Raw genomic sequence first — 23150 nt, 5'->3', positions numbered from 1 at the left:
TATTTCATCAAGTGTCGTCGTTATTCACTCCAAATCTACGAACCCCGTACGAGAGTGAAGGAGAAAATAACATAACAACTAGTGTGAGAAGAAAGAAAAATGCAACAGTATGATATTCAAGAAACATATTTGACATATTTTCTATCAAGTTAACAAATTATGTAATGCTTCTCAATTTTAATTCAATTTCAGATGGCATTTAAATTCAAGAAATATTGTCTGTTGAGCAATTTTGTATCAATGCATTAATTAGTGATGTTTTTAATTTAATTATATCTACTTATATTTAATGCACTTCAGATCTTTGAATATTATCCAAATGACTGAAGCTTAATTTACTAAAAATTAAGAATTTTAAAATTAATTTCACATTATTTGAAAAGATAGATATACCATATTTATTCGAGAAATTTTCCCCTTAGCGTTTTAGCACAAGGTTCTGAAAATGTTTTAAGCATTTAGGTAATTTTCAACTTCTCAAAGCGTTCACAAAGTGCTAAATTCTAAAATGAATTCAACCACATGATGATTGTTCTCATCTTACTGAATTTGCTCATGGAATTTGGATGCATCTAGGGCTGGCACCAGAGATGGTGCAACCTGTGAAATGGCACCGGACGGCAAAACTTTTAGAATTTACAAAGAAATCTGACGGCAAAATTTAGAAATTGCAGAGTTTGCAGCAAGTGGCAAAATGTTTAGCACCAGCCCTGGGTGCATGTTTTCTTGATGTTTGAAGCACTTCAAGCAAATGGGGGTATCTAATCATTCAAAGGGATGTGAAGATTATTCCACATGCGAAGAATGATTGCATGGTGAGAAAAAAGATGGCTATAGCCTGCAAATTGTAGCTAACAACAGAGACAGCCATTCAAGCAGCATTAAATTATTTGAGGCCTAGGGAGTAGCAATGAACAAGAGTAAAAGCAGGCGAGATTTGGAATATAGGGAAACAGAAGTGAATATATTTTATTAGATATTAATATAACTCTGAATTCTTATTGGAATGTAAGTTTCTTTAAATAATATTGTTATATTTGCCAGTAGTTTTTTTTTATTTGTTATGTTCTTATTGTACAGAAATAAAATTATTTGCATAATTTTCCCCTCTCGATTTCTCATCTTCCCCAGCCATGTTTGGATGTTAAAATTAATGAAAAGAGGCAGGGTAAATACGTGTGTATTGTGATACTTTTAGCAAATAAAATTTTATTTTCATCCAAAACAAGAAAAAAATATTTTTATGCAAAGGAATATTATTTTCATAAATTTAGAAATGGTCTTTGTCGCATTTTATTTATCCAGTAAGGAATTGTTCATAATTTCAAAATTCCCATTCACCTGAAAAGTCGAGGGAATGAAAAGTAGTCAGGGAAACTATTTATTTGTTCCAAAAAGTCAGAGAAGTTAAAATAATAAAGAGGAGTACAGATCAGTCCTATCCTTATTGTTTTTCCTGTGAACACATGCATACACAAACACACACACAAAAATTTAAAATATCTGTGGGAAATGAAAGCAAATAAGAGTTATTCTAACATTTGTTTTTCATGCAGGAAGTATGTTACCTCTCTGTGTTACAGCATTGTCAAACCACAACTTTCTTCTGCACTTCTTATCAAACTGTTTTTCAGTCTCTCTTTAAAAATCCATCTGTTCTATCCCTGTCTTTTTAAGAGTGTAATTTTATTTCAAAAATCCATTCTGTAGTTAAGAAATCTTAGCCTTGTGTAATAATAATTAATCATGTTGGTTAACTATTTTTCTTTAAATCTTATTCTCAGCTCCTAATTTTAATTCTGAAGCACTAGAAAAATAATATTTATAAAATTTATTTTATAGTATGAACAGTTTTTTTCATATTTATTTTTAAAAATCCTACATATAGTTTGAATGGTTTAAATTTTTCATATATGTATTTGTTTTACTTTAATTGCAGTAATAAATTAAGATAAACTTTTATAATGCTTTTTGTTATTGTATTTTTACTTAGTTATAAAATTAAATATTAATAATTTTATACATTTACTATCTCTTTTATTTGGTGAGGTATATTGTTCTTTCATTTGGTTACAGAAAGGTTAATTAACTTAAATTTCAGTAAGAACCAACAACTTATTGAAAACTCTCTGAAAATTAAAGAAATATAATTTAAAAAGAAATGCACACCAAGCATTTTATTTACCGAAAGCGATGCGTTATTAATTCTCTAAATTTTAGTTCATTAAATTTTATAATTTACTGCTGTATATTTTAATAACAGGAATAAACTTTGTTCTTTACCATGTATACCATCTTGAATAAATTTTTATGCTATTGCAGGACTTCAGAAAATTCAACTAGCAGTAAGGCTGTTCTTCATTTTACTCATGCTGGTGGAATTAAGAAAGTTTATTCTGCATTTGGCTTATTTCATGATGAAAAGCCTTTGACAGCTAGTGGATACTGTACTCAGAGCAACAGAAAATGGCAGTCTAGCAGAATTGCTCCTTTTAACACTAATATTGTATTTATTCTCTACCAGTGTACAAATGACCTCAAAGTAGCTGCATTTCATAATGAAAGAATGGTGAAACTTGGAGGATGTTCAAATAAACTATGTCCTTTGCATGATTTCTATAAACACTATGAACCTATTGCAGAGAACTGTGATATTAACAAAATATGTTGCACCTGTTGCAAGTATTGATGCTGTATTTTAAAAGATTCTAATCATGGACATCAAGCGCACACAAATATAAATTTTAAGTTTAAAAAATGCAATATTATCTATTTCTTTGTTAATATGTTTAGATACATTATCATTGAAAATCATGTATATGATATTCAGCCAAACCTCTTTAAGCTGTTATTTAGACAACATGGCTCTACATCACTTTTTTCGAAATCTCAAAATATCTCACCTCATTCAAGTGAGGGAGATCTCTTTATAATTTCATTTTTTGGGCATGTACTTGTAATTGCTTTCCTTTATAATAATGACATCTGCTTTCTAAACTTGACACATTTCAGTAAGGTATCAGACAGTACAAGAGCTATAATTGTCATAATCCCTACCTTCTCAGACTAATACAACTCTATAAAATTGACTTTTGACAATCAAAATATAATATCAAATATTTTCAAAATATTTTTTGAAATGTTACCTGTTTGTAGAATTTCTTAGAGTTAAATCCTCTCCCTTACTTTAACTGATGTGTTGCTACAAATCAGCTCATTTAAAAATAGGCTTGCTACTGCAAACTTTAGTATGATTTAGAAGATTTTTATTTCTACTTGTTTAAATGATGAATTTGACAAGGAGCTTCATGCTTTATCTAATTCCATATACATCTTTTTCTGTTTAAATTTGGGAACATTTAGAAAGGTCATGTCTGTGAAAATATAATAAGATGGACATTAAATGAACACGAAGAGACAAATGCTTTTAAAAATTCACTGTTAGCAAAAGCTTTTTCATGTGATTTAATAAAAATCAGAAATAGTCTTATTCATGAAAATCTTTTAAATCTAATCCATGTAACAAAAGCCAAATCACATGCGCTTTAAAAAATAAAATGAAAGTGATGTGAGTAAAAGTAACATTTCTTTTTTTCTCTAGACTAAACTTTTTAATGTAAAATCTTGAATATCAATTCTTTGAGAAAATCTCAGTTAAAATTTTTTAAATGTGCTTTTGAACACTGTGTGTAAAATGGCTTATTTTAATCAATTCCAAAAGTGATATACTTTTGAGGTTTGGCTGCATATATTATTATATGTACACATGTATATTAGTTATATTGCTTATAAATATGTTATGTCTGAATTTAAAATGAAACTAATGTATGTCCTTTTTTAAACCAGTGAAATAAAGAAGAGTATAATAATTTTGAAGCATTTATATGAAGAGCTAATATTCCTTATTTTTAAGGGTCAGTACCGTAATTTCCGGAAGAAAGGCCGCATCAGCGTAAACGCCGCACTCGAGAAAAATGGCGGGGAAAAAATTAAAATTACACAGAAACGCTGCAATAGATTAAATTGCGCGTGACATCGTCGTGGGCCGTGTAGATGCAAAAACTCAACCTAAGTCCTGTTATATGACATACCATCTCCCTTCAGAATAGTCTTTCGTTTAAAAATGATCATCGGCTTTAGTTTGTCACCGTTTGCGGCACAAGCTAATACACATGTAAATGACGTTCTTTCATGCCCCGTCATAAACATAGATACAGTTTTTGCACCAGTTTCATCAACAGTTCTGTTTGCAGGAGAGTCAAAAGCTAACGGCGTTTCATCCATATTTATTATCTGCGACCGAAGAATTTTTTTTTTTTTTTTTTTTTTTTTTGTCAATAATAGCTGTCACATATTTTAGAAAAGATGACTTTTTATCCTGCCAGTCCATTGGTAATTGTTGCCCGACTGTTGTTCTAGTATGCACAGAAATATTTTTTCTTTTCATAAATCTGCTATACCTCCTTTGAAATCATTTATGTTCATTCGTTTTGCTATAAATTTTGCTTGTAAGCGAATTTTTACAGTCGAAATTGACATTCCCTTTCCTCGTTGCTCCTTTATCCAGTTTGCAATGTCGTCCTCTAGATTTGGCCACCTTACAGTACAGTACCACTTCTTTTGGCTCGTTTCTGTTGTGGCATATTTTTAAGAAGTTCTTTTTCAGTTCTCCAACGTCGAATACATCTGTCGTCCACTTCAAACTCTCGAGCTGCTGCTCGATTTCTAATTTGTTCAGCACGTGAAATTACATTAAGCTTAAAACCAGCAGTATAGCTTCTGTGCCGTTTAGGGACATTTTCAAAAATTTTCCGCTCCCTTCTTTCTTAAAAACTATCCAACAAGTACTTGTACCCAAACTGATGGGATCTGTATCTGGCAGAATGCCAAGAAAAATCCATTCTTGCTGAACAGGAAATACGTCAGAGTTCGTTATTGCGAGGCAGGTGGAGTCGTGTCCGCCTTTGTTTTCAAATTTTTTTAAATTGCAGAAAAGGCAGGGGTGGGGAGAGGATGGGTCCTGGAAGATTCATCGAATGGCAGAGGAGAGAGACTATTCGAACTGATGAGAATGTTGATTTGAAAGGAGGAAGAATGTTATTGTTCTGAGTTCTCGTTTAGGGTGAATAAGGAATGTAAGTCCGTTCAAGGGAAAGAATGTAAACAAAATAAAGTTCGCAAAAAGCAACTGAGTGGTCTTTTGTGAGGGAACAGCACCAGTCTATGCACAATGACAAGGCCATCCAAACTATGTACAATGACCATCATAGGAAATATTTTATTTTTATTACACGTAAACGCCGCACCCGCTGAAAATTTAAGTTTTAAACACGTAAACGCCGCGGCGTTTCTTCCGGAAATTACGGTAATTAAAGTTGAAAAATCATTACTGATCATAAAATTGCAATCATATATTACATTGATTTTTTTATTGATAAATGTTCATATATTAAAAAATCTAATACAGTATTAATCAAAAATATGGTGGAATATCATTTGTAAGGAACACAAACAGTACATAAGGAAACCTTTTTCAGAGGGAAAAATGAATGAAAGAAATGAAAAACTATTAGACCAATGTCTTACATAATTCCTGAAAAGTGCCTAGTGCTTTTTAGAGGTAAGAATGGTTCTTTCTTACTTTCATGGCTTAGTATGACTTGTAATGAAGGTGAAAGCAGCTGAAAACAAATTGCATTTTCTTTGCTTTTCTCCTACCTATACATCCACAAAATGTATTAAAGAAGATAGCTATGATACAAAATTACGTTTTTCAATGAACTTACGTTTCTAATAGCATTGAATTGAATGTTACATTCAATTCATCAATGTGTGAGATTGTGCATGATATAAATTATTCAGATTTTGACATTAGGAATTTGAGTACATGCACAATAATTTGTTTAAATCATGAGAAAGAGTTCTAGAATGCAATTAATGTATCTGTAAAATTATAATTACTTTTATGAATTTTATAATAATAAAAATTTTATTTCTGCTTCTATAAAATAGTTAAACAGTTTACTTGATATTAAATTTTCTTTGTGGATTAACCTTATATTATATTTGATCTATGCAATAAGGTGATTAAATATTCATATATTTATTAATTCTTTTATTTTTTATTCCTCAACTACACATATTGGAAAATATTCTGCTACTCATTCAGTAATTTTTGCAAAAAACGATTTTTATAGCAATGTTTGAAATTTAGAACAAATTTTCTTAGGCATAAATAAACCTTGAATTTTAAGATTTTGCTGATGGGCAACACTTGCATTTCCCACAATGACAGTCAGTACCACCAGACTTTTGACAACATGTACATACATCACACTTGCAACTTGGGCTGAAATGAAACATAAAATTTATATAATAACTAAATGAACTTAAATTGAAACATTATTTAATACAACACATTTAAAAAATAATAAATCACTAATTTTATTAATATTTTGGACTCGTTTTCTTAAAACATATATTTATCATAAATAGTTTGAGAAAATTTGCACTATTAATTCTAATTGCAGTATACAGTGACATCACTGGGAGAAATATTTGTTGCTATTAGAACCTTTTATGAAGGTCAGCACAATGGATAGTAAAGAAATCGTTAAAATTTAAATACAGTATTTATAGTATGATTTATTGTAGAAATGCCCTAATATTTGCCACCAACATCTAGATCAGCTTTTAAGCAGTCTTAAAAAGATACATGAAGTCTGTGAATCTGCTTAATACGCTGGTGGACAACTGCTAAGGACTGATGACAGCAGCGATAGCAACCATAAAATGGAAAGCAGGAAAATGTGGAAATTAGTATAAGTACGGGATACAGTAAGATGTGTCGCGCATATGCAAATTTTGGATTGCCGAAATTGTTCATCGCGTGATGCTCTGATAAAAAAGATGTGACGTGTGTTGACCTTTGTTATTCAAAAGCAAAATTTAACGAGAAAGAATCAGTTGGCGAAATTGCAGCAATTTTTGGTATGTCTTCCCGACATCACTTATGATTTTACGTGTGGTCGTATTATTGGCAAGATTAAAGAAGGGCGAAAAATAACAGATGTTGGTAATCTGTTTGACGTCAGCCACAATGTTGTTTCAATGCTTTGGAAATCATTTCAAGCAAATGGAATGTATAGAAAGCGTCTCGGCGTATGTCGTGTTGTCGACGCCTGAAGAACATTAACACATAGTGATATCGACAAAGAAAAAAAAAAAAAAAAAAACCGTCGCAGCACAGCTATTTAGGTAACAAATCAGTTAATTACTGCTGCTGGCGAGCGAATCTCCCAAAAAACTATAGCCAGCGTTATGGAGATTATACATCCGCCGTTCTGTTCCATTGTCCAGACAGCAATGTACCGTCTGTTTGCGATGGTATAGCGAGCATTGTAATTGGACTCAATAGACCTGAGCTTGTGTACTATTCTTAGATGAGAGTAGGTTCAGTCTGTTACCGGATTATAGACGCCAACTGACCTGGTGGAAGGGTGGTACTGCTTATCGTCCAAAAATATCCAGGAAAGGACGTATGTCCAAGATAAAGTATCATGGTATGGGTCGGCACTAGGATCATTGGGCGCATGTTCCTACATGTGTTTGCGCATGTTCCTACATGTTTCTACATGACTTGCCAACGATAAATTAACAATGTTCTGATGCCTCATGTTCGCATGTTCTGTAGTGCTGTCGGTGATGAATTTGTTTTCATGGACGACAACGCAACATGTCGTCGAACAGTCGCTGTCCGGGAATGGCTTAGAGAGTGAGGATATTCAACGCTTCGTATGGCCAGCACGTTCTCCAGAGCTGAATCCCATTAAAGATGTTTGGAATGCTTTGGAGAGGAGCCTTGATGGTTGACAATGCCCTCCAATAAACAAGGACAGCCTCATCCGTGCTCTGCAATAATTGATTTTTCGGGACGGGAACATTTTTGGTAGATTGCGTTAACACTCCGATTGGTTAATCTTGATTCTTTCACTAAGCTTACGCTGACAACAAGGGGCACTGACGATAATAATTGCTTTTTTTCCTTCCGCGCAACTGCCATTGTCAGCCTCATCTCACAGTTGATTGTATACGCGTGAGATTGTGCATGCTATGTTTGTCATGTGTATGTTAGACTTCTGCTAACTTGGATAGTTTGATTTTACGCATTTGTACTAACGTTCTAATGATGGCGTGTTCAAGCAAAAAGCAGAAACGTATCATTTTCATTCGAAATGGGAAATCAATTGCTTCTAATATAACGAGGTAAAGGACAAATTTGTGTGTTTTTACCGTGCTGTGCAAATATATCAATTGGGAAGAAAGGGAACGCCGAACAGCACTTCAAAACCGTTTACGCGGAATTGAAAAGGATTTCTCACTGAATTCTGCTCTAAGGAAAGAAAATGTAAGGAAACTAAAATCTGAATTTAATGCTCAACAATGAACTTTTTAAGAACCATTTAAAGAGGGATAAAGTAATAACTGAAGCGTCATTCCGAGTTTCAACTATTACACAGAATTAGGAACACCGAATATTGAAATAATCAAAACTGTATTTTTAGAAGCTGCAGATGTATTATTTTATAGTTGCAAAAATAAAATGAGATAATATTTGCTATTAAATCTGTACAGCTTTCTGCAGATACAGTAATGAGAAAGGTTAAATTTATGAGTTCTGCCGTTACCTCACAACGTAAAAGTGTCTTTGATCACTGCAACTATTTCTCCCTGCAACTTGACGAATCGATTGATATAGTTGATACAGCTCAGTTGGCCGTTTTTGCAAGAACGGCTTTTGATAATTTCAAAATAATAGAGAAGCTGGTAAAGATTATTCTGTTAACAGGACGCACTACAGGGCAGGACATATTTTTAGCAGTTAAAGATCTTACCAACTCTAAAAATATTGTTATAAAAAAGTTAATGGGCTTAACAACTGATGGAGCTCCTGCGATGGCAGGCAGAGAGAAGTCATAACTTTGTGTCGTAAAGACAACAGCTTTCCGAAATTTCTGTCTTACCGTTGTGCAGTATACGGGAGTTACCGTGTGAAAAGTTTTTAAGAATGATTAATGTAATGAGAACATTCATAAAAGTAGTGAACAAAATTAGAGCAAATGCAATTCACAGATTGTTGTTTCCTGTCGCACAGATTGTTGTCACACAGATTCACAGATTGTTGTTGCCTGTTTCCTATCTTGTTGTTTCCTGTCACACGATTATTCGCTTATCAGTTCTTAAGATTCTTCACTTACAAGAGTAACTTAGAAATACAGAGTGAGGAACTCCACAAGAGTACTGATTGATTGCCAGTATGGTGATCTGTCGCTTCATACTGAAGTTCGTTGGTTGAGTAGAGGCAGAGTTTCACACCGTTTTCAAGAATTGCTTTCTGCCTTAAAAGAATTTTTTAAAGAACGGGGTGAACCTTTCCGTGAACTCGCAAGATCCGCTTTGGCTGAGGAATTTTGCTTTTCTCACAGACCGAGAAGTTAAATATCCTTAACTTGCAGTTTCAAGGTAAGAATAAAGATACTGACGGAGAATAATTTCGGTTACTGCTGTATTCTTAAAAACGCTTGAACTGTGGGAAAAAATAATCATCCAGGGTGAAAACAAACACCTTGCCTGTTTGAAACAAACCCTTGACAAGCAAGGACCTTCAGCGCCTCCTTACAACAGCAAACAATACATTGAAATTATTTCAAATTTTGAGAAATCAATTCAACAAACGCTTCTAAGATTTCAAAAGGATTCCATCTGTTGGACAGTTTTTCAAATCGCTTTTTATAGAGATTGATGAAGAGTTCTCTACTTTTATCATGGAGCATTTTGATTTTCAAGATAAGTGCTGTAGTGGAGTTGGAACTGATTGATTTTCAAAATGATTTATCTGTAAAATAGCTTTATTCAAGCTCTGAAATTGGTTTCTTTCCTAAAGAAAAATACCCAACTTTTGTCGAGGTTTATCTCAAAGTGAAGGCAATGTTCAGCTTTACATGTCTGTGTGCGAGTTTTTTTTCCGGTATGAAATTTATTAAGAATAAGTATTTAAGCAGTCTTACTGATGAACACTTGGCAACTGTATTCGAATGGCATTACCTACTTTCCCAACATTAAAAAAACTTGATTATAAAAAAAAATTCCCATCCTTCTCATTAAAGTTTAATAAGTCTGATAAAAGCCTGTTATTACATTTGTTATTTATGACTAACTGTACTTCAGTTTTTTACGTACAATTACTTTCTTATGAATTTCAGTTTTTTATATACAGTTTAGTTAAAATTAATTTCATATTTACTAGATATGTAAGTTTATGGGCAATAAACAAATGTAAGATTCTTTTTAGAAGATGGTAGTTCTTTTGGTTGGTAGCTCACAGTAGGATTTAAAAACGGTACAGTAGCTCAGAAGCTTCATAAATTTGGCGACCACTGGTTTAGATCTACGGATTATTTGTCAAAATTAATAAAAGTATTTTTCGAAAATAATTTTGTTGTGTACACCAGCCAATAGTTAGAAATATGATAAAACCCTTCGCAATTCTCTACTTTGAAAATCAAATTAGAAAACACGCGCTTTATAACCAACCAATTACACTGATACTTCAGACTACAAAAATTTAGTTGTTTTCTATCCTCGTTAGGTACTTTGATCAACGAAATAAAACCATTCAATTTAAAATTCTAGATTTAATCACTCTCCCTGGAGAAAAACCGGAAATAGTCAGCAAGTCCATTATTGATACGTTGGATTCAAACAACTTGACAAATGAATTGGTGATATAGTTTGCAGACAAATTTTGAAGAATTCTAATTTTGGAGGTAACAGAAAAGCAGCAAATAACGTATTTTTCCCGACTGAATAATCAAATAAATCGCCGAATAATTGGAGTAGACTGCATAGCACGCATAATCTACCGTTCAGTTCAAACTGCATTTGATTTGCTTCCTATCGATACTGAAGAAATAATTGGCAAAATTTGTAATGACATTTATATTTACACTGTTCGAACAGGAAATCTGAAGGAATTTCGTGCTGACGCAGAGGTAGAATACAAGCGATTACTATACAGATATCCAAAACAACTGGTTAGCTCTACTATCTGCAGCTGAAACAGTGTTACAATTGTTTAATCCTTTAAAATCTTACTTTCTTCCGATTGTTATTGTCCGATAATTAAATAATTTTTTATTTAAATTAACGAGTTGAACTTTGGATTCAATTATCTAACCACAAGCATCAATGTTTCATAATTTAATAAAAAGAATAGAAGAACAATTGTTGAAATTACGGAAGAAGTTAATGATATTGTTTTCATATTTAAAGAAACATTCTTTAAATTCTACATTTCTGCCAAGTTTAAACGTTATATTAAACAATATAATTGAAAATGGAAACGTAGACCAATAATGGTTTTTTAATTAAATAAATTTTTGTACTAAATGTTTTTTTTTTATCTAGAATTATGGGACAAACGATTTGAGGACATTACTAATTTTAAATGGATTGATTCAAAATGTTAAATAGATTGGACCAAAATAGAAGAAACAATAGTTTTCATAAAAAATATTTCCTCAAAAACAAATATACGTCACTGGAAAAAGAATTATTAGACGAACTATTATATTTGAAAAGTTATGTAAACTTTGAAAAACCTCAGTAATGGTATCATGAAGAAACGCCGATAAGCATTGGATTAAAATTTTAAATTATTTTAGTGAAAGTCGTATTCTTTCTGTTCATTTCGTAAAAGCTATAAAAATAAAATTCACGATTTTTTTCTTAATTATAAATATTTGTGGGCAGCAGAAACATCGCTGTTGAACATTGATACCGTGAAGGTAAGGGTTTGTTTTTGAGGAACTAAGCACATTACCTGCAAAGCTTTCAAAGAACAAATTGAAAATTATGATGAACTACTTGAAAAGGTTAATTTCCTTCAAAGTATGCCATTAATCATTTGTACGAATTATTTATACTTTAAATATTTTTTTACTGTATTTGTATGTTGGTTTTTCATTTATTTATTACTTTAAATACTGTTTTTTTTTTTTTTTCTTTTTTGGTCGACGCTGAATCTTGTATTAAATGTTATATCAATCCCGCATTTAAAAATCCGGAACAAATATGGAAGTTTTTCGATTGAACCACTGTATTACAAACTGTCCTGAACACTCAATCTCTACTAAAAAATTACATTTGTTTTTTAGAGCATCATCATGAGAAATCAAACTATTTCTTTTCAATAATACCCTGCATTCCGACCAGAAAGTTCTAGCAGAAATAAAGCACAGTTTAAAATCAGTGTTTTGACAACCATTAGTTTAGAATAACGTAAAAAGATGTATTCTTTTTTCCCTTCCCCAGGAACTGTTGAGGTATTTTTCAGGCCCATCAGTGACTTAATAATATAGTTAAATAACAGTTAAAGACACATACAGTAATACAGTTAAAGACGGATAGCTGGGCTCAGATTCAAATCCTTGTGAATAGGCTGGCTTTATGAGCATTTCCGAAATAGGTCATTAAACCCACTGTTTCGAGTTCTATAATCTGATCTAATTGGGCAATTGCAGATGGCACATTTCACTTCTTTTCCCTCATCATCTAGTTTAATTCGTAACAGAGCATCCGCTATTAAATTTTCTTTCCCGGGAGTATTGTTTAATTATTAAATTGTACTAGGCTGTGTTATCCATTACGTGTAAATGTGCCAGCTTTACTCAAAGAGTCTTTAGGAAGACATTCCTCTCCTTAGGCAGATAGTCGTCATATCCTTTGCAATAATCCAGTAAATCTAATGCACATTTTTTGTACCATTCATTTCCATTGTAACTTCATCATCATCCAAAACATGTTAACCCATTAGCTAAGGTCAAATTTCTTGATTATATCATTATATTGATTTTTGATTGATTGTTTCCAAAATATTTTATTGTGTGGCAGAGTTTTACAATTTTGCGTTTAGCTATATCCCGCTTTGTGCAGTTTAGCTACTGCTCGCTACGAGATGTTAGTAGTTTAGTATTATAAATAGAAAGAATTATGTCAGTTACTCTCTGTAATCAAATCTGAATTAAATTTCTTTTACTGTACCAGTGTCCATAGAGATTATATAAAGACTTTTAACTAACAGAAAATACTACATTAAACGTGACGTTCGCGTGGAATCTGTATAGTATATACATACATAGTAACATGTCCATAAAAAGTCCTTACTCCCGCAGCTGATCGCACACATATATAGAGGATTTCCTAAGTCGACCAACAAATTCAGAGGGCTGGTAGTAGGCATCAAGAGGATGAAAAATTGCCATAGAAAACATGGGGTATCAAACCATGTTTATTTTAATCGCAAAAATAGTTATGAAGGGTGTGACGTCGAATGTAGAAAAAGGTCATCGCATTTATTTGACATAAAATAGGATTGCATTGCATAAAAGCAGCGTCAGAAAGATCAGTTTTCCTTATATGTGAGTAAAACATTTTGCGTTTTATTTTTTATAACGAGTACAAAATTTTCCTAATCATAAGGACCAGAGTAGCTGGTAAAAAGTTAGGTTTCTTTTTTTTATACAAAAGTAATTTCTTTAAAAATATGGAAACTTGAGTTTTTGCGTCATTTAAAACATTTTGTAACTGGAAGTATATGTCTACGACTAACAGCTACAAAAATAAAAGGCCGGATAAAGACTTTTGGGGACACGGTGTATAAGTATGGAATAGTTCAATTGATAAATTATTCATAGTTATTATATTACCAACTTAACTAATATAAAGTACTCTGCACACTGCGTGCATAAGGTACTCTGTTACTAATGAAGTAATGCAAACTTTATTAAGTTATTTTAAGTTAAGGTTCTGAGCTGCGGTGTTCCAGTACCCGTGTTGCGATCGTTCTCCACGTTTGATACGAGTTCTGAAACTTGCTGCGTAAACTCCCCGTCGCTGTAGAAACCATAGATATAAAGCACAATAGCCTATTTTTACCACTTCCAAGCTTCCTAAACAAAAATGAAAGTTGTTTTTAATTATACAAACACAGGGAAAATAGATCTTTTCTACCTTTTCGTTTGGCAGGTCGCAGTTGAACAGCATTTGCAATCGGCGCAGTTGCAGTCGCCTGTACCTTGTTTAGCGATATTACAACCAGATTCTTTACAACAAGAGCTATTTATGCAACAGCAGTCTTTGCTACCAGTTTTGTCACAGCATGAATCTCTTGTTTTGGACACATCACAACATTTGCATTGATTACACTGGCATCCAACACCACACTTTGTCTCCATAATTAATCTGAGGGAAATGGAGAAGAAAATTAATGAGATAGCTTTACTTGAATTCGGAAGTAAAATTAAAGCATTATGCCACATTTTCTGAAGTATGAACGATTAATACTCTTTTATTGCATTAAAATACATAGGTGGATTTCTCTCCCCCCCCCCGAAAAAAAAAAGATTGCAAGCATAAGCATTTGAAAAGTAATCATTGTGGAGGTAATATTTTATCCTCAGAGTGGAGGCAAGCACTAGTTATCTAGTAACGACTCTGCGGGTACTCTTACTCTGTGACTAACGAGTAAGCTCGCAGACGCGTCGGAGCGATTGAAATGGCAAGATGTTTAGAAAAATGGCAAGATGTTTAGAAAGCGAGTGATCTCGCTTGGAGGTGCGAGCCGTGATTCGTTGTCCTGATCGAGTATCTGGAGTGTGGCCATACGGTTACTGCCGGTCGTTATTGTGCCACTTAGACAAAGTTACGTAAAGCCATCCAACGCAAGCTCTGGTATGTTGAGTGATTGTGTGATCCTCCTGCATGGCAATGCCCGGCCCCATACTGTTCGCCAAACTCAAGAGCTGGTGCAAAAGTTTAAGTGGGAAGTCTGGTGTCACCTACTCCATATAGCCCAGGTTTAGTACCTAGTGACTATATTCTCTTTCCGAAATTGATGGAACATTTATCTGGAATGAAATTCTCTTTAGAAAGTGTTGTGAAAACAGCCGCCGATAATTGGTTCAATGGGCAAGGATGTGATTTCTACAAAGCTAGGTAAAACAAGTTGCTCCTGCGTTCAGATAAATGCCTAAATAGATTTGGTAATTATGTGGGAAAATGATAGTCAAGTGTACTCTTAATTCCTTTTTGTATTTTCTGTCTATTTTTATTAAATAATTTTTTATAACCATTGTAACCTTTTTTTTTTTTTTTTTTTTTTTTTTTTTTGGATTGACTCCCGTAGAAAAAGCAGGTGTTTACATTCAATTGGCTTAGTATACATGAAAATCTTGGAATGAATTTTGAAAAGGCTTAGGATACAAGAAATCTGTAGATATAACCTAATACATACGGAAGACATAAGCAATGTAGACTTTTTTGTACAGCTAGAACAATTGTTCCATTATACTGATTACAAAGCAATATAAAATTGAGGTTTACAAAGATTGTTACAATCATCAAACTTTTGCTGGCAAATAGGTTGCCGCTAGTATCTGATTGTAGTTCGTTGATAATGGGGTGGTGACTATAGGTGTTTTTCAAGATTTGAGTTGGATTGTTTACTTATCTCACGATAATTATACGAATTTTTAAGATTAGTGTAAAATATTCAGTGTATTTGAGTTGCTTTCTCAATTATTACTTTTTGTTTGTTTTTTTAGGGGGGGGCTTGAAGGATGCACATGTAAAATCATTAATAGTATATGTGAATGTAAATTTTAAAAATTATCAAAAGAGGAATGCATTATTAGGTGCTAATTTAAATACTAAAATACCAAACAAGCTTCAAGAGTGTTAAGCGACTTATTTATGTATTCAGTTAATGCCAAATAAATGTTACTTCTTAATCAGCATTTAAAAAGTGTTCATTTATTCAATGATGTTTTTTAAAACTTTATTGTTTCCACTAGGTTAAGTATGTGGACTTTCGATTTAACAAACTTGTGCGGACTATCGAGAGTTAGTCCGCACAATTCCTTAGAATCGAGAGTTCGGGAATATGAATAGTATCTAAAAAAAAAAAATGCAATTTGTCTGCGCCTTTATTTGTTACATATTCCAATAAATAATGCTAATTTTCGACTGCTTCGTTACTACGACTTTAATGTTAATTTTCGACTGCTTCGAAAAGCTTATGATTCTATAGAGCTAATGCTCGCTGGCATTTCATTATTATTGTCTATGTTAAAAAAGTATGTGGGCATTTTTTCGCGTCTCTATGTCTGGGTTTTGAAAGGACCTCTGCACGTTTTTTCCCCTTGTTGGACTGTTGTGCTGCGCTCATATAAAACTTTTTCGATAATATTTGTATTTATTTCTTCCGTAGATGATTGTTTGTTCTCTTTTACATTCAGAAAGTTCTGAAATGGACAGATTTTCAGGCATATAAAAATTTTTCAGATGCAGTTCTTCTATCAGAGTGGTGCTGCAATCGCTATTTCTTCTACTGCAATCTTTAATGAATTCTCTGTATCGAAATGAGTTGACATTAATAGTACAGTTATCCCTTCCACAGCATGGTTTCCTGCAACACTGTTTCGTTCTTACATAAGAACATTGCGGAAACTTTCGTATAACAGGGCACCACGGTTTCATTCTAGTACGTTAAAAAATGCGTAAGCCCTCTTATAACGCTTTATGTATCATACTTCAATAACCTGATTTTTATTCTAAGCATTTACAAAATTAAGTTACGTTTTATGCCTCCTGTGTAGCACACAATAACAATGTATTGATTTATACGCATAAATTCCGGGAATATCCGTTGTCAAGGTCTTTATTTGTCTTGGATTTATTTTTCATTTCCTTTTTGAACTTAGTTGTTTATTCTGGCTTTCAGCTACAATAACTAGCTCTTGCCAGTAACCTCAGGTAATCCCTGCTTGAGTATGATGGTATAAAAAATATATAAGTTGCAACTCGGAACAGTATGGCACAAATAGTGTCTTTGGACCACTATGCAAAAACATATTTCTGGGCCCACACGATCTAAGACTTGTAGCACTCAGAACAGAGGGGGGGGGAGGAATCAATCATTTTTCATTGATATGATATTGGTTGAGGCTGGATTAATTACTAAGCAATATATAAGCATGTAAGCGGAAAAGGTATAAAAGATTTTTTGAGAGACAAGAAAAGTTTCATAGTGACCCCCTCTCTCTTTTCTGTTCCTCTCTTTTTATCAATAATCACTGAAAATTGGAGCCTCGTTTCAATCGTCATTTGGTTTTTAATCCCGTTTTGCAGCTTTGAGAGATCAGATTTTTATGAGAATTTTCTTTCATCAGGGATGTATTGAGAACAAATAAATAAATCTATATAGAAAAGGAATATGTCATGTAAAATACAGAATTAAAAAGTAACATGCAAAATTATGAGAGAAGCTCTGCAAAAACAGATTTTATATAAAATTCTATTTTGATTTTATATGAAATTTGCATCAATCTAAAGTTTTCTATTCATAATTATAGTTATTTACTGCTTTTTAAGGAATGAATAAATCATTGCTAAAGTTACAGTCCAACAGAATAATTGGTAAACATACAAACAGAAATTATGTTAATAGTACATCATAATTGTTTTAGTTTACAAATATGAATTATTCAAAAATTGGCAAAAACTAAAAATAAAGATAAACCTTTCTTAAACGTAAAACATGCATTGGCTAACCTTAAAACTTACATTTATATCGAATCATTCATAAACAAAGCTGCTTAATATACTTATAATCTTATAACATACTAGAAGTTCCCAAAACAATAGATAACGATTATTAATCTATAAGGTATATCTCTCACGTTCGTGGTGTGGTGGTCTGCACGCTGGGCGCGTATCCAGAGGTCTGTGATTCGATTCCCGGCGAAGGCCTTGCTCATTTTTCATCTTGCTTGCTTTCAAAAATACCTAATGTCTCTACAGTGGCGCCCGAACTAAAAGGGTGTTGGATGATGTTTCTCCTCACTCAGGATTTGGCCATTGGGTCCTCTAAAAACCACAGTCGCCCTTTGAAAGGGAGAGTATATAAGGTATATCTTCCGCCTTCGTGGTGTGGTAGTCTGCACGCTGTGTGCATATCCAGAGATCCGTGGTTCGATTCCCTGTGAAGGTGTTGGTAATTTTTCATGACTTCTGCTTCCAAAAGAATACCTAATGACTCTACAAATCTTTACCCTAAGCTATCTCCTTTCCATGTAATGCAATCTAATATAGGAATGAGCTGCAGCCCTCCTGTCCTGTACTAATCGGCCTCATGGTTAGCCCAGCACATCCAACACACACAAAAGGAAAAAAAATCAGAAAACTGAAACTCAGAAATCAGCAGTTAATAACAAGAATTAAACTAAAATCAAATATATACTCATTTTTGTGCGTGGAAAAATATCTTAGTGATATGCGGCAATAATGCCTCCTAATGTCTCCTTCCCTCGTTTTAGCAGCCTTTGCCAAAGACTTGACTCTAGAAATTCGGAAATTGCTTTCACGATCAGATTAGTTGTCAAATAGTCATTAGTTCAAAATCCCTAATGGCCTTCATCATTAACAATTTGAAAGCGTTCGGGTCGCAGCGAATGAGAATAACAATGTGTAATTTACTTTGTATTCGAATTAGCTTAACCCTTTGACGCGCGCGATATTATTTTTATAATTTTTTTAACTAAAAACTCTAGAAATTGAATATTATGATCCTAGAGACAAAAAGTATATGAATTTAAAAAAATCTATCCTTGCCCATTGTTCTGTGGGTGGTGGTCGCACTGTGAAACCACCGCGCGTCTAGGACTTTGAAACTTACTGATGTAGTAGGGAAAAACAACGATTTTCCGAGCGCGTTTCCGATAAATGACGAAATTTACGGATTTAAAAAAAAAAAAAAAAAAAAAAAAAAATGTATGTAAGAATTGCATTATATATAATTTTATTTACATTATTTTACAAAGTAAATCGTCAGGAAAAATTAAAAAATAAACATTTATGTAATTTTTTATAGCAGTGAAAATATAAGTACCTACATAATAAGGATATTTGGATAAATGGATTAAAAAACTCAATAAGTATAAAAAAGAACTCAGTGGCTTTTTTTTTTTTTTTTTTTTTTTTTTTTTTTTTTTTTTTTAATTTCAAAGAACAATTTTTTTTGTGACACTGTTCAAAGCATGTTTTGTCTCTTTGGTACAATGCATAGACCCACATTGCACGTTTCGCACATAAATCTTGTTCTATGAGGTTTCTTCCTTGTGCTTCAAAATGTACGCTGCCTGTATTTAAGTTTCACTGGTATATGTCCAGCGTTATTTAGTTTCTTTTGATCTGGCACATGAAATTTGTGGTTTTTTTATGTTAATGGGGGGGGGGCTTGGTCTTTTTAGCTTAGTGCGGATCGTTCGTTTCCCATTCATACTTATTTTATTCGTATTTCGTCCCAAAATATTCAGAAAATATTTTTAATTTAAGTAAAACTTTTACGCAATTTCTATTTTTAATTATAGCAAAGTATATTTACATTAAATTTAAACCACTGGAAATCATTTATAAAATCACAATACTAGCTTGAGGAGCAAGTGTGTTCACGTCAGAGAAAAGTATTTGGAAAAGAAAGACCTTTTTACTGGGCAGGTGCATGTATTGTTTAGTAATAAAATAACTCTGTGGTTTCAAAGCCCTTTATCTATATCCGGGTAAAAATAAACATTCCTACTTGAAAAGCAAGCGAAACATTCCTATTTGAAAAGCAAGCGAACGCCACTGAAAAGCAAACGCCAGTGGTTTCAAGGCGCGACCACCGAGCCTCTAGAGGATTGTAAGCATTGTGACACAATGCTCTATTGGCGCAGTGGTCGCGCCCTGAAACCACATAGCAAATGCCATACATATAGATGTTTTTTTTTATATATGCAGTTTAATTACTGCAATTTTTTATTGTTTATGATAGAAATCATGATGTGCGATGACTAACTTTTGAAATTTAAAGTTGTTTATATTAATAAAAGGAAGTTATTTTGTCTCATCGAAAACGAATTTTAAAAGGCATCCGATCTGAAGTATTAATAACTAAAACATATATGATTCTACAGTCATTTTGTGTTATTTAGATGTAAAAGATCAGTAATCAATTCATTTTCACTCAAAAATTTCGGAAAAAAGAGGAGAAAAAAATTCGGAAAATGGTGGTTTCAGGGCGCGACCACCGCGCGTCAAAGGGTTAATAGACAATTGTGCCAGGTCTCTTTCAGACAGTTCTGATACTACCTTTCTTGAACTGCTCAAAAATGAAGCTATAACAAAGGTTAAGATTAAGACTCCGTTCAGGCGATGATATAAATATCATATAGGCTTACTTTTAAGGCATAAAATGCGGGAGTTCCGTTCGCTATAGCCAGTTATAGACAGAGTCTAAGCTATAGCCAGTTAAAGAAGCTAATTTTGCTCATACGTTTCTTTTTTGGGTGTATCTACAGCTTTGCTGCTTAACAGGTTTAGCGCGTTCGCTCTGACTGGTCATGCTCTATACTAGGTCGTCATAGAGTTGAAAACTTCGAACTTTATGCTTCATTTAGATGATGGTTTTGCCGTCACAAAAGCTTTGTGGTTTAAGGCCATAAAAGCCATTATATTCCTTCACACTTGTTCAGCAAGGTTTAAGCCACAGCCAGTCAGGAAAGGCAAAGTTGCGCATTCTTAAATGTGTAGCTGACTCAGCGAAACCGTCAAGTGATCTTTGCTTCTTTGTAATTGGTCGACTGTTATGCCAAGTGGCATAAAGTTGAAAAGGTAGAACATTTAGGCAAAATCCTTAGACTAGTTTTTCCGATTCAGCAAGTTGTGGTTGCCTAGCAAAGGAGCTCGGCTTAGTTCCGGGAATATCCGTTGTAAAATCACCGTGTGAATGAAGCTTTATGCCCAAACCCCTAAACCAGTTTTTGTAACGTACCAGGGTCTGGTTACCTAGCAACGAAGCTCGGCTTGAACCAGTTATGACATTTATACCACCGTCTGAACGGAGCCTAAGGAGTTGAAAAGAAAGGAACTTAAGAAGCTTCCTATTGCTACTAATCTATAACTACATAAACCTCTAATTTTGCTTCAGTAAAAAAAATATTTACTTGTTTTATGAAAACAAAAATAACAGTTCTAGTTATAGTTTCTTCCTAAATTTAGTGTAAATATGTAAATCTAATTCAGTAGAATATGTAAGCGCCCCTCTAAGGCCGTGGGCCTTTATGCGGCTACATTCCTTGATTACTCTTACGCTATTGTCTCGGAAAGCAATCGAATGTTGTAGATAGAAAAAAAAAAAAAAAAAAAAAAAAGAGGCACATAACTAACTCGCAGTTGATAACCTGTGTTCTCACAATTTTATGTCATTCTACTAATTAATATTTAATGTTTCTTTTAATATTACGGCTATAAATTCACGTATTACCAAATAATGTGTAACGTTAGTATACTCGTATAATAATATTATATAATATATAAATAGCCTTATCAAGATTTTAATAGAATTTGATAATATATGAAATAAATGTTATATCAAGTTTTCTAGACATTAAATTACGTAAAATCGTTCTAAATATAGCGTTGAATTATAAAATGCTTCATAATTTAATTGTTACGAAATGAAATAATGCAAACAAACGGAACAGTATTTAGGAGTTAATTAAACAATTTCAAGATCATGTTATTTAGTAAATCAAAAAAGCTTAGACCAAATTCTCCTGTCAATACGACGCATAATCATTTTCGATCATAATTCAGATGTAGAGATTTCAAGAAAATAATAATCCATAAAAAGGGCAATGAATCGCCACGATCAGTGCTATCAATCCCTGGCTTTTTAAGCACTAGCTTTCTACTATCTGAATTTTGCAAATAAATTAAAATTAAGTACAATGTAATACAGATACATATATATAGATTTGGTTTCTTCACCTTCCTATGGGAGAAAGTTTTTGATTATGACATTCTCAATAGCCCTGCGTACAAATTTCATAACAAGTAAAATTAATAAACCGCTTAATGTTCCTAATTCCGTTAACATATTCATGAATTTTGGATATTTATGAAAGAAAAAGTTAGTTTTTACAAACACCAGGATGTTAATCTTTTTTAATACCTTTTGTTAAACAATTCATTTAGTCTAGATTTGACATAACAAGTAAGAACTTAAAATTAGAAACTTATGGGAATTAAAAAGTAAATATCAAAAGAATGTAAAAATAAAATAAAATAATAATACAAATACTAATAATTCAGATGATAAAATAAAAAACATACTTTGTTCACTTAAATCTTATAAAAGTTAAAGATACCTTTCACTATATTTTAATGCGCAATTCAATTGTTAAATAACGTACAACTGGAAATATGTTTTTAAATTAGAAAAGTTCAGTGTACTGCTTGCAAAAGGAAAGAGTGCCGGCTTAAAAAAAGATAAGTGGTAACCTTGAAGGGTTGAGTTAAACTTTGAGAGCATTGTTAAACCGACAAGACGGCATTTTTTTTTCATCCCATCATTTCAAACAGGTGAAGTAGAAAGTACACATTAAAAAAACTTGATAATGATGTCCTTCATTCCCCCCCCCCAGTTTTATTCATTTAATACAAATACTGATAGGCAGTTTACAGAACGGTCTATTTTGATATCAAAATAAAATGACCTTCGATTACTTAGCGATATCTATCTTAATATATACACACGAGGCAGTGAAGAATTACTTGGACACTTTATCATAATTGTATTCGAAACCTTTTTATACCCATCTCTTGCCTTTTTAGAGTAATAAAAACTTCATTCATAAATTAGAACTGATGATAATACGTGCTTCCCATTCCCTTCCATACATACACATGCACACTCTGTACCAATATTTTTTATCTTGTTGAAACGTCCAGGGAAAACGGAAAGTTTTAGTGACAGTTATATTCACTACATTATTAACCAATTGCAATTTATATTCATTTCATACACCATTCTTCTCTATACAACTAACTGTTTTATTGCCAAAAGGGCTTACCTAAATACATTTTAAATGCAAGCTTAGCCATTAAAAATGGCAGCGCGATTTCAGTCCGTCCTGCTTTCGTTTGTTTGACGCAGGGTTTTTACAACTTGTTATGGAGCTTTACTTATATTTCTAATTTCATAATTTTCT

General features: G+C 32.8%; 2 protein-coding genes across 5 annotated transcripts in view; one reads left to right on the top strand and one right to left on the bottom strand.

Annotated features, from left to right (window-relative positions):
• LOC118185378 (multiple inositol polyphosphate phosphatase 1-like) overlaps nt 1-3881 on the top strand; it is a 76618-nt gene extending 72737 nt beyond the window's left edge. For all 3 annotated transcript variants that reach the window (XM_035355216.2, XM_035355217.2, XM_035355215.2), the window contains exon 9: nt 2323-3881. In XM_035355216.2, coding sequence (XP_035211107.1) covers nt 2323-2689 — 367 coding nt within the window. In that variant the 3' untranslated portion in view covers nt 2690-3881. The remainder of the gene's footprint in view (nt 1-2322) is intronic.
• A 2217-nt stretch (nt 3882-6098) lies between these two features.
• MtnC (Metallothionein C) lies at nt 6099-22430 on the bottom strand. 2 transcript variants are annotated; one of them, XM_085821062.1, is made up of 3 exons: nt 22273-22430; nt 14071-14301; nt 6099-6349 (listed from the first exon to the last, which is right to left on the bottom strand). In XM_085821062.1, exons 2-3 carry the CDS (start codon nt 14292-14294, stop codon nt 6250-6252), a joined length of 324 nt encoding a protein of 107 aa, XP_085677188.1. In that variant the 5' UTR covers nt 14295-14301; nt 22273-22430; the 3' UTR covers nt 6099-6249. The 2 variants fall into 2 exon arrangements, with proteins under 2 accessions (XP_085677188.1, XP_085677189.1); XM_085821063.1 differs by lacking the exon at nt 22273-22430 and adding an exon at nt 17152-17296.
• Between the last annotated feature and the right edge of the window lie 720 nt (nt 22431-23150).

Source organism: Stegodyphus dumicola, chromosome 7 (assembly GCF_044657685.1).
Source record: "Stegodyphus dumicola isolate Sdum_Otavi_A_Nest chromosome 7, ASM4465768v1".
Lineage (NCBI taxonomy): Eukaryota > Metazoa > Arthropoda > Arachnida > Araneae > Eresidae > Stegodyphus > Stegodyphus dumicola.
This window is presented reverse-complemented; position numbering and strand designations above follow the sequence as displayed.